The 12335-nt window shown below is 34.9% G+C and overlaps 1 protein-coding gene across 5 annotated transcripts in view; it reads left to right on the top strand.

The window, feature by feature from the left end:
• Positions 1-4051, top strand: part of LOC136202819 (protease Do-like 7) — a 46627-nt gene extending 42576 nt beyond the window's left edge. For all 5 annotated transcript variants that reach the window (XM_065993737.1, XM_065993768.1, XM_065993752.1 and 2 more), the window contains 4 exons: positions 39-254; positions 380-537; positions 2251-2362; positions 3677-4051. In XM_065993737.1, the coding sequence (XP_065849809.1) occupies positions 39-254; positions 380-537; positions 2251-2362; positions 3677-3844 (654 nt within the window). In that variant the 3' untranslated portion in view covers positions 3845-4051. The remainder of the gene's footprint in view (positions 1-38; positions 255-379; positions 538-2250; positions 2363-3676) is intronic.
• The last annotated feature ends 8284 nt before the right edge of the window (positions 4052-12335 follow it).

The following is a 12335-nucleotide window of genomic DNA, read 5'->3' as shown; positions in this document are numbered from 1 at the left end:
TTCTGGTTTCCTGTATTACTAGTCTGGCCTTGTTGTAGGCTATGCTCAAGAAAGATCCAACAAGGAGACAAGTGTTACGTGTCAAAGCTTGTCTGGCTGGATCTAAAGCTGTGAATCAATTGAAACAAGGTGACATGGTGCTGGCAGTTAATAAAGAGTCAGTTACTTGTTTCCGTGACCTAGAAAATGCTCTGCAAAAATTAGAGAAATGTGGTGACAGTGATGGGCAAATTAAGATGACCATTTTTCGGCAGGTGAGAAGACCCCTAATGGATATTATGCCTTTTCTTTTAATTAGAAAATACATTTAGTATGCTACATACGTTCTAATGTGTTTTGAGTAAACTAATTTGACACGTTGATCTGCATGGTTTTCTAGGGATCAGTGATTGATCTTCTCGTAAGAACAGAAGTTAGAGATGGGAACGGCACAACACATATGATAAATTGGTGTGGATGTATCCTTCAGTATCCTCATCAAGCAGTGCGTGCCCTTGGCTTTCTTCCAAAAGAAGGGCATGGTGTATATATTGCCAAGTATGTACCTAGTTTTCTATCACAGCATAGTATTGTCAAGTTATTGATTTCTTTGGATAGCATTTGTATTTGACCCATTTCAACTCAAAAGCTTAAGCTAATAGGTAAAGTTTCAACAGCATCTCTAACACATACCCCACATGAATGCCAATTTGGCTTGAAGTGTGTATAAGCATAGATTAGCTTGTGCTGAAATTAATTAATTAATGGAGTTGCTAGGACTCAGTGGTGGAGATTCTATATGTTTAGTAGGGTGACTTGATCCCACTGAATATTTAAAAAATTACATATAATTATATCTTTTATATGCATTCACTCGAGTTACAATGTTGCACCCAGTCACCCATAAATTTCTAAAGTAGCCTTTTCTTGTGTGGTAGATACTTCTTAGTTTTTCATTTTATCTCTTCCATGTATATCGGAAATTGTATTTGGATTCTAGTGTGTGTCGTCCTTATTAGAGAAGATTTGCTCTGCTGCTAGGTTTTAGTTGTTTTACTGCTATTAACAAAAACACAAAAAAGAAATTGGGTTTAGGACTTTGGTTTTGATTCTCTCTCCAGCTCTCAAATGAACACAAAGTTGATTTTTGTGTGGCATGCTTAACTATAAATGATTCATTTCATCTTTTGATAAAGAAAGTTGACACTTTTTGCTCAATTATAGCAATCTGATTTTTAATTCAAATTGAACTTATGGCATTGGTCAACCTATTGGATACTTATATTCTTGACATGAGGTCTAGTTATCAATTTTCAACACTGGGGATGATAGGTGATCTTGCTGAAAAGCTAGTTTGGACAAAGAAAAATTGTATGCATCTTGATTTGCTCGTGAAATTAGCATCAATACGGTCTGTCAAATGATTGCTTAATTACATTCATTGAAAGAAATATATTTGATAATATTGAGAATGAATGATTATGCAAAGGACTCATCAGGGTCAATTGTAAAAACTTACAAGTACAATCTAAACTTGAAACTTTTATGTGAAATTACTTTGTTTTTATTGATGGTGTAATCATATAGTCCACATACAGTTCATGTTTCTGCACCCAGTGGGCATTTAAAATCTTGGCTCGACTACTGCTAGGGCTTGAACTCTAGACCTTTTGGTTTATGAGTCTTGTAGGTATGGGCTGTAGTTGTCTAGGTAGTATGCCTAATGTGTATATATGTGTGTATTCTCCTTGAATTATATTCATATAGTTTTACTCTATATGGTATCCCATGTGTTTCCAGTGTATTCACATGGTTTGTAACAGTTTTATTGATGGTGTTATAATATAGTCCACATATAGTTCATGTTTCTGCACCTGCTCATTTGAAATCTTGGCTCTTCTACTGCTAGGGCTTGAACTCTAGACCTTTTGGTTTAAGAGTCTTCGATTCTATGTCAAATAACCATTCAAACCAAAAACTTAAGTTGATAGGCAACTGTTAAAGGATATTTTTTGTTATCTCAAACAGCACAACAATTATGGATCTAATTGCTGACAAACAAATGACTTGTAAGTTACATGGTTATGGGACAATGTACTATTTTCTGCTCGGTTTTCGAAGTGGGACAAGATAATATTTATGACATTCAGCCTTAGCATTGCTAGGTGATACCCTGTACGACCATTTATTACACTCTCTAGTAATAATCGATTCCATGATATTGCTTAACTCACTCAACCACGTGTGTTGACAGTTTATTAATTTTATCAGGTGCCATCGTGGAAGTCCTGCAGATAGGTATGGTCTATGTTCTCTTCGATGGATAGTGGAAGTCAATGGAAAACCAACACCTGATTTGGATGCCATTTATAATGTGACAAAGGTATGATAATTCACCATATAAAATATAGCTATTAATGTTTGTATGTAGGTGAATGCATTCCTGGGACTTCAGCAATCTTATTTTGTTTGCCATTGCTTTTGTATTCTGGATATTTCATGTTTACCCACTACATACCTAATACTGCCTGCATGCTCCTTCTTACTGCCTTCTAAGCCAAGCAACAAAACTCTTAAAAGGAGACGAAAACATTGGGGGGAAAAAGACCCAGGAAAAAGAACATAAGTTTTGACTTTTATCTTAAATTTAGGTTGATAAATTTATGATTAACTGCTCCCTTTTGTGGTAACTTAACTGAAAATGTATTTGGAATGTCTCATGCATGCTATAATAGAGAGAGATAGAGATATGTAACATATACATACAATTCTCACAGGAGCTTCTAATGTTTATCACCGAAAACTCTGTGCAAAATTGCTCTTCTTCCTTTTCCTTCTTTTCTTTTTTGAAAAAAAAAATAAAAATAAAAGGAAAAAGCTCCTGGAAAGAATGTGTATCATTGAATTGGCTTCTTTCTTTGAAAGCTCGATAAATGTTAATTACTGTCGCAGATTGTTCTCCAACAAGAAATAAATAAATAACTTAGACAAATATAATAATTTTCATGCAGTATTGATTTATTTGTTCACTATAAATGTTTAAATTGTGATCAGGGGTGGAGACTGTGGGGCCTTCCCCCGCTGCCGGAATCACCCCCTACCAGGGGTGGTTCCGGCACCCTGTCAACAGAAAATTCGGGTTGGGGGTGTAAGATATAGCGAGGGAAAAAAGGGAAAAATTTTATATATACTAAAACCTCTATAAATGAGTATCGTTGGGACATGTAAAATTATTATCCTTATAGGGGTTATTAATTTATAGATAAATGAATATTTATTAATTTATTAATCTTGTAAAAAAGAAGTTTATTAATCTTGGGTTGATGTGATTCTAAATAAAATGCATGTATATGAATTGCGATGAAATTGAGTATAGATACATATTTTAGGAAACCTGAGATAAAAATTGTTTAGGAAATGCTTTATTTTATGAATTATATATGTAATTTTCATACGTATTTAATGAATTATTATTTTCTATTTTAAAGTAATTTTTTTAAAATTATTATTTTGTTCATTTAGCACGGTTATTATTTTATCCTATTGGTCCTAGTTGGGATCGTAGAAAATTATTATTTAATCGAGATTATTAATTTTTCGAGATTTTAGCGTGCGTTGGTGTAAACATGGTCCCCAGCTGGTTCTGTATTTTTCATTGATTGTGATGCTGAATTGTATGAATGAAATTTGTATTCAGGAACTAGGAAATGAAGAGCCTATTCGAATTAGAACTGTCAACTTGAATGGAAAACCACAAGTCCTAACATTGAAGCAAGACTTGCATTATTGGCCTACATGGGAATTGCGATTTGATCCTGACTCTGCTATCTGGCGCAGAGATACAATCAAGGCCTTGGAATTATAGGTATACTGTAATTTTTCACTGCAATTAAATGTTTCTTTTTCTTTTGAGAAAAAAACAAAATAACAGAAAGAGCATTTTAAAATAATATGAAGGAAAGTATGATTGCCGAAGACAATATTTGAAGCTTTAGAAAGCAATAAAGAATACTTGAGGTACTCAGTTGTCTTTCATACTCCAACATAATACTTAAAATATAGACATTTTACACACGGAATTTCTTATTCTTTCTAATACATCAAAACATTTTATTGAAATATCTTGTTGGATCTTGATAGTAAAGATTTTCTTTTCCTTTAGAGTATTTGGAAAGTCTAAAATAATATTTAGACAATAAAGTGAGGCAGTAAAAAATTATTAACAAGGATTAAAGTAAGCAAAACAAAAAATATGCAAATAATATTTTGTTAAGCTTCACTGTCATTTATCGGAGAACTCCGGACTACGGTTATAAGATTTTTTTTTTAAAGAAACGGTTATAAGAATTCTATATTATAGTTTTTTTTCTTTTTTTGGAAATGAACAGGAAATTATATTAAAGAGGCAAAATTGTTCTCGAAATTAAAGGTTCAAGCCACTCAGGCAAATCATAAAAACAACTTACTACTTACTAGCATAGGAAAGAGCGTTTCTAGCAACTAGGTGAGCCGCACTATTTGCTAGACGAGAGACCAAGTCCATTTTAAATGCTTTATTAAGCTTAAGGTGCTTACAGTCTTCAATTAAATTCCCAAACACCGAGATGTCCAACATGTTAGAGTTAACATCAGAGGCAATCAATTTGGCATCAATTTCGAATACCACTCTTTCCATATCAATAGCTCATAAAATGGTAGCCCTTAAAGTATATACTTCAATCATTCTCGCATCATGGGCTCACTTAATATGCCCCATTGCGCCCGTCATAAATAAACCCTCATCTCTGACCACTTCTCCTCACCTGCTGCTGTTAATAGATTGAGATGTGGCCCCATCGATGTTAAATTTCAGCCATACAATCTTCGGTCGGCTCTAGTTTGTACTAGTCTGCTGCTGCAGTGTTTCTGGTTCTCCTAAAACAGACCTCGCAACTCGCTGCTGCAGATTTGTCTACTGGAGATTGTTTGGTCCCTGTTGAGTTCGAGATGCAAGTAGTTGCACCTCCTGTTCCGGTCCACTGCTCCTTGATGCACCCCGGAGCGAATGACTCACTAAGGGATAAGTATACCCCGTCGTTATCAAGTAATAATCTGGACAAGTCCAGGCATCGAATTCATAGGATTTATACCGGAAGTACTTAACTACTAAGCTTCTAATGTTATCTAGGCTATGGGAGGTTTGAGATTGATGGTTGTTAAGTTAAATTACTCCTAATTAAGTTAAATCTACTCCTAAGTGATCCTTAGCAAGGTAAATTAACCTGGAATGATATGGGGTGATATGATAATACCAATTCCAATCCTATTTTATCATTCAATTGTTAACCTAATCTGAGTCACTTGTGCCTAAGGCGATTAACCCTACTTATCCTTCTATGGTTTCTAACGCGTGATTCCCTTATAAGACCGAAACTAGCTCTAAGGTTCAGAAATTTTAGCTTAATCTTCCATAAGGTTGTCAATCTTATAAGCTCTGATTTAGTCATATTCATCTCGCAATATGTGCCAAGTTAATATTTGGATTTATGAATGAGCTAACCTAGCAAAGCAAAGCGTAAGACTCAGAATAATGGTAACAATTAATTGAATAAAACAAAACTTAGATTAATATTAAAGATGAAGAAAGTATTGTCACGATGATACAATTAGTCTAAGATTTATAGAATGGATCAAAGGCAAACAGAATGTAAAAGAGAAAGAAATCCCTTTTAGCGAACCTGTCAACCAATGCAGACGTCTTCCTAGGACTTGAAGGGTGGAAGCACGAAGACGGAGGAAGGATGAAGATTCTTCAAGGATGGAGGTTATGGTTTTATTTTACAAAACTAAGGATCTAAAAACTAAAAATTGATTGATGAAAATTTGAATACAAAAACTACAAAACTGGTTAACTTTACAAACTGTCTAAACTAAATTGGCTAGCTGATTATTTCTAAATAATGAAACTATTTATAATGAAAAACTAAAAGCTTTCCTAATGAAAAACTAATTAAAAACCTATTTCTAATAAAAGACTAAATACCTATTTCTAATGAAAGACTAAATAATAAAAAGTTATTCTAATGAAACACTAATTAATGAAAAGCTATGAAAAACTAACTCTCCAAACATTATCTAATAAAAATTAATTTATCTTTGTGGATAAAAAATCTAATTATTTAAATATAAAAAGTCGAAAGATAATCCCTAAAAATCTGCCAAAATATTCTGCATGATTTTTATATGAATTTAAAATCTTGAGTAGGTTCAATGAATTTGGTCAGAAAGGTTGAGTCCAATGAATCTGGTCAGAAAAGCATCCTCGTTTTTATCCTTAAAAATCTCCACTTTTATCTCTAAAAATCTCCACATAATTTCATAAAATATTATTTAGATAATTCACCCAAAATTAATTAATTATCCTACAAAAAATCATTCTTAATTACCAAGTCAAATTTGATTTATTTTTGGTAGGTTAATTTCTTAATTTTTGGTACAGATAAAGCTCAAAATAACATATAGAGATTAATTTATTAAAAAGTGATAAAATACTTGACAAAAGTTAGAAATATTTAATAAAATGTTAAAGAGTAATTAAAAATCTAAAATTGACAGAACAATGATAAATTACTATTAAAGCAAATAAAAAGATAATCAAAGATACAAAATAATCCCTAAAACCGTACTAAAATATAGGGGGTTTTGATCTCTATCAGACCTCCTTACACTTTAAAGTCTTACTTGTCCTCAATTAAACTAAAACCAAGCCCAAAAATAAACTAGCCGAACTAGAAAACCTTCCGGTTTAACCAAATGAGCGACACAAAAACAAGCAGTTGTAAACACATATATTCAAAAAGTAAATAGAACACAATGTCCAAAAAGCCGCAATTCGATTTAGCAAATACCATATTTTTAAGTAAAAGGAGACATGCTTAATTAAACGGGTTCAAGGGATAAAACCAAATAAACACCTCACTGAAAGTTGTTCACTCAATCACACAATATTTAAATGGCTAGGTGTTTACTCTCATCTTTATACTTGTCTTGGGTTAGGAAAGAAGAAAAACTATAAACTACAAAAATTAAGGCTCAAAGGGGTTTCATAGAGTTGATGAAAAAGATAAAAATAAGGTAAAGAAAAATGTTAATTCTATAGAGACCCTTCATCGTTTATTGTTTCAAATCAAAGCTTGTAAACTTAACTCGGTATTAGGTGCAAAATCTATAACTCTCAACAAGCAAAAGCACACAAAAAATGTCAAAGAAATTAGAGCTTTTAGATGTTCGCTCTTCAAGGCTCAAAATTTGCTCACAGTTTGTTGGGTTATTTTGTGTTAAATAGTCTCCCTAAACTCAAGTTTAATTGCACATGTCTTCAATACTTAATTTATGAAACGATTGAAATGAAAATAAGCAAATCGAAACAAAGTAAACTAGATGCAATCATAACTCACGAGTTTACAGATACAATATTTGTGTCTCCCACCTAAACTAGTTAGCATGCAAATTCAAGTTTGATTCTGATTTTTCTAAAAACAAATAATGAAACTTTAACTTCGAATAGATTATACAAGTCTTGGAATTATAACATACTAAAACAAACAAAACACAACGAAACTTGATATTTTTTTCAAGAATTTTTTTTTCAGCTCGCCGAGCTGGAGGGCAGTAGTCGGAAAAAATATTTTTTTTTTCGGGAAAAAAATAAATTTTTTTTCTGCCAACTCGGCGAGCTGGCATGCAGAAGGTCCCGAGAAATTTTTTTTTTGGAATTTTTTTTTTTGGCAAAGCTCGGCGAGCTGGCTAGCAAGAGGTCCCGAAAAACGCTAAATTAACCCATCAGTCGTTAGATTTGAGTAAAAACTCCATTTGGTGTGACATTTGGTGGATCAATTAGCCGAAATAAATAAGTGATAGTTCACGTGTGTGCTATTTTGGCAATATTTTGCCTGAAAACAGTCGGAAAACAGCTAGAAACTAAAAAAGTAAATAAAAACATATACAAAAACTAATAATCACGCGCACATGCATAAAAATGCGAGAAATGCTCGCTTATTGAATGAAAACTAATCAAAACTATCCTAAAGATAGGGGTTTTCGACCGCTATCAAACCTCCTCACACTTAGAACTTTACTTGTCAGTAAACTAAAAACTAAACCCGCAATCACTGGCCAAGCTAGAAAAACCTCATGGTTTGACTAGGTGCCTGACACAATTTCAAGCATCTGTAATTACATGTATTCAGAAGTACAAAATAGCGACACGATATCCAAAACCCGCAGTTCAATTATCATAGGTCATATGCTTAAGAAAATGATACATGTTCAATTAAACGAGCTTTAGGGGATAGCTAAGTAAAACACCTCACCATTGGTAGTTCACTTAATTCACACAATATTTAATGACTTAAGTGTTTACTCTCGGCTTATGTCCTTGCTTAGGATTACGGTGAATTTGCACGTTCATCCGACCTCTACTTTGCTAGATGACTCCGATAATATCAAAAATAGCGTCGAAATGGGGTTATAATGTGGTTAGAAAAGGTTATAGTACAACAAACGTTAAGAATTTTAGCACTAGAAAAACGAGGTCTAAATGGCTTCTAGCAAATATAAAGGGAACAAGTTTTTTATTTCTTTTTTTCTGTGGCTTTTGATTTTAAGAACCGGGAAATGATGTTTCTCCCTTTTGTTCATCTTTTTTTTCCTGGTGCAGACCGTTTGATTGGTCTTTTTCAAGCAATTGTGCTTGTTCACCTCTCAGCCTTTTGCATTGCTCTTAAAATGCCATAAACAAAGAAAATGTGCTAAAATAAAACAAAAACTCTATTGGAGTTTTGCAACAAAATTGGGTTAGGAAACAAACTAAGTGATAGTTTGCAAAAATAAGGGTTAGGGAAGAAAGAAAATCTATAAACTATAAAAAATTAAGGCTCAAATGGGCTTCCCAAAGTTGATGAAAAGGATGAAAATGAGGTAAAGAAAATGGTTAATTCTAATGAGGCTTATTTCATCGTCTACTGTCTCAAATCAGTGCGTGCAGACTCAATTCACTATTTAGTGCAAAATCTGTAATCCTCCACAAGTTAAAGCATACACACAAAAATATCAAGAAAAAGAGCTTTTTGATGTTCGCTCTTGGGCTCAAATTCAGCTCACAATTCATTGGGTTTTAATTTTTGTGTTCATTAGTTCTCCCCAAGCTCAAGTTCAATATCGCATGCCTTCAATTCTTAAGTTATCTACCTAAGTAATGATTTTAGCATTTCTTCAAAAGTAGGGTCTAGACGCAATCTTAGCTCATGCGTTTACAAATACAAGGATTGTGTCCTACACCTAAACTAGTTGGCATGCAATTTTAGATTCGGTTCTCAATCCCTAGAGACAAATAACGAAGTTTAGCTTCGAAGGAAGTTGGGTTTTAGGTCGCAAAACATGCAGAACACACAAAAATTACTTAAAACACCAAAAACTAAACTAGACACGATGTAACAAAAATTAAAAATTTATACAATTTTTGTAAGTTTGTCTACGCCTCCTCCTCACACTTAAAACTTGCAATAAGTTCCAACGTTGCAATTCAAACAATAAAGTGCACGTGTAAAGAGTTAGGGTGGAGAAGACAACTTACTGATCGGTCGGGGGGTATGGCCACGACATATTATAGCGGGGGCAATAATCCTCTGCCACATACTCTAGCCCAGTTAATCTCGGGTCCATGCTACACTCAAATGTCGTGAAGTGTTGGTCCATCTGTTGAACCATAGCATAGGTCTGGAGATTAAGATTTCGCATCTCAGTCACCATGTTGCTCATTGATTGCAGTTGAGCCTGAACCCTTGGCCCTTAATCGTCCTCTTGGTACTCTTCTGCTGCTGCTCCAACCTCTTCTTCCCCTTCATTCTCCTTCTCATTCTCTTCCTCTACAACCCTCTGAGGTGGTGGTCTCTGATGCGCGCGGCGCCTAGTAGTATGGTGAGCGGATAAGTTATTATGTGTGTGCATTATGATTAAGGTCTTTCTACGTGCTTTAACTCTACTAGACGCTACTACGTAGGGGCAAGTGTACCCCGTCGCATCAAGTAATAATCCGGTTAAGATCGGGTATCGAATCCGCAGGATTTATAACCACAAGTATTAAACTACTCGGTTATATTCGTTATCTAAGCGGTGAATACTTTAGTTTGGTTTGGGTGATAACTACAAACTACTCCTAAACTATGGTGAAACAGACTCGTATAATTTAAACTCTAAAGAAGTGATACGGATGGCGATAAGTTATAAAATATAATAAACAATAATTCTGAACATATACGAATGATAATTTACTCTTGCAAAGACGACTATGTGTAGACTGACCGGCCCGTGAGGTACTTAGACTACGTGGTTCCTCCTAAAGGCGTGTCTAATGCGAGGGATCAGAAACTAGGGCCCGTAAGTTCCGTGGCTTGTCAATTCCTACGGTTTTCCAGTGTGTCAATTCTGGTAAGGCAACTCCTATATGGCTCCGAAAAGGTATCACAAATCGCATCCCCCTACACAATAATCAATTACGAATATTAAAACAAGCAATAAATATCAACGCGTATAGAGAAACAGAAATTGCAAATCATATATTATAAATATGGAACACGTAAATGCGGAATACAACCAAGCCTAGTACATAGGAAGAGTGCAAGCTAATTAGCAAGTAAGAAGGGAAGAAGAATCAGCCCTTGGAACTAGCTAACCGGACTCAAGGCCATCTCGTAGGTCTTAGAGGTGGAATTCTCGAGCTTGGTGGAAGAGGATGGACGGAACTTCGATGGAGTGACGGAATAAATGTACAAGCTCTCAAGGTGGTAGAGTTTTAGTATACAAATTCTGAATCAATGAAATGAGTGCTAATCACTCTTATTTATACACATCAAGTTTGGGGGTAAAATCATAAATACACAAGCTTCTTGGATGATTTCACATTGTTGTTGCAGTTTTCATATTGCACGCCCCGCATGTCTGGCAATTACCCATTCTGTTGAAGATTTCTCTTACACGTGGACTGGATTCAGGAGAGTTGACTCAACCACGCCACATGTAGGCCAGGGTACGCCCCGCGTGGTTGATTCTCTAGAACTCAAGATTGGAACATTGCTCCTTTATGCTCCGCGTAAATCTGGGGACGCTCTGCGTAGATCAGGGGATGCCCCGCGTAGTTGAGTCACTGGAACTTTTATCACTGTTTCACACCTTGCACGTCCCGCGTTCTCTGCTTTACGCCCCATGTGGACTTGGTTGACTGCCGTGAATTAGTGGGAATTGTACAGTTGCATGGCACGCCCCGCGTGGCTTGAAATTCCAATTCTTCCTTTGTTTGTGAGATAATCCCGTACCTGCAAAATACGACTACGAACACTGAAGTTACTTGATGTTTTATTTTTCTGAAATTAATCGAAAGTAAAGGAAATTCATTAAAAATACAATTTTTATTTTTATTTTATTATTTATTTGAAAACATACTTATTTTTGTAATTAAACTTAATTATTAGCTTAAAAATAAACCGTAAATGACGCTAAAAGATAGGGACAAAATGTCCCTATCAACCTCCTCGAACTTTAAAGTTTTACTTTTCCTCAAGTAAAGAAAGTCGAAAGACAGGGGATTGAGACAATTAAGAAACAAACCTCTGGTTGGTTTAACCAAGTGTGTGATTTCAAAACCAAGGTTTCATGAAAAGTTTGCAATGAGCACCTACGTAAGCGGACGAGCGACCATAACTTATTCAAAATTTCCATGATCAATCTTAATAGGCAATATTAACGGGGATTGATTATTCTTTGAGAACTTAATTGTACCTCACCAAGGTATTTCACTCTTAGCACTCAATTTTTGGTGGGGTGGTGTTTATACGCTCTTCTTTGTACTTACTCAAATTCATCCCGAGTTTGCATGTTCATCCGAGTTTTTCCGTCTATACTATGGTCGGACAATATTAAGAACGAACCCGGAGGGGGGTTGTAATGTAGGTGGGCTTGTTTAGTGGTGAGAGGTTAATTTTAGGAACTCGAGTCCGAATACCGACTTTGGTGATTGCATCTTTTTATTGATTTGTTCTAGCAAGCACGAAAGATGGGTTTTGAAATTGCTTGAGTGGAGCATGAGAATGCCTATTTTACTCCCTATTTTTGATTGATTTTTATTTTTCCTTCATTTTTATCCGAGAGTGGCACAAAAACGATTTCAAAGATTACCCGTACTTTCTTGCTATAAGCTTTGCTTATTTCTGGGTTTTCGGTGCATTTGATTTTATTTGATATTCGGACAAGAGGAAAAAGGGTTACGTGTTAAATGGGTGTTTAACAAAGAAGTTGGTCAATAGGCCGCATGGACTTGGTTG

Source organism: Euphorbia lathyris, chromosome 1, assembly GCF_963576675.1.
Source record: "Euphorbia lathyris chromosome 1, ddEupLath1.1, whole genome shotgun sequence".
NCBI lineage: Eukaryota > Viridiplantae > Streptophyta > Magnoliopsida > Malpighiales > Euphorbiaceae > Euphorbia > Euphorbia lathyris.
This window is presented reverse-complemented; position numbering and strand designations above follow the sequence as displayed.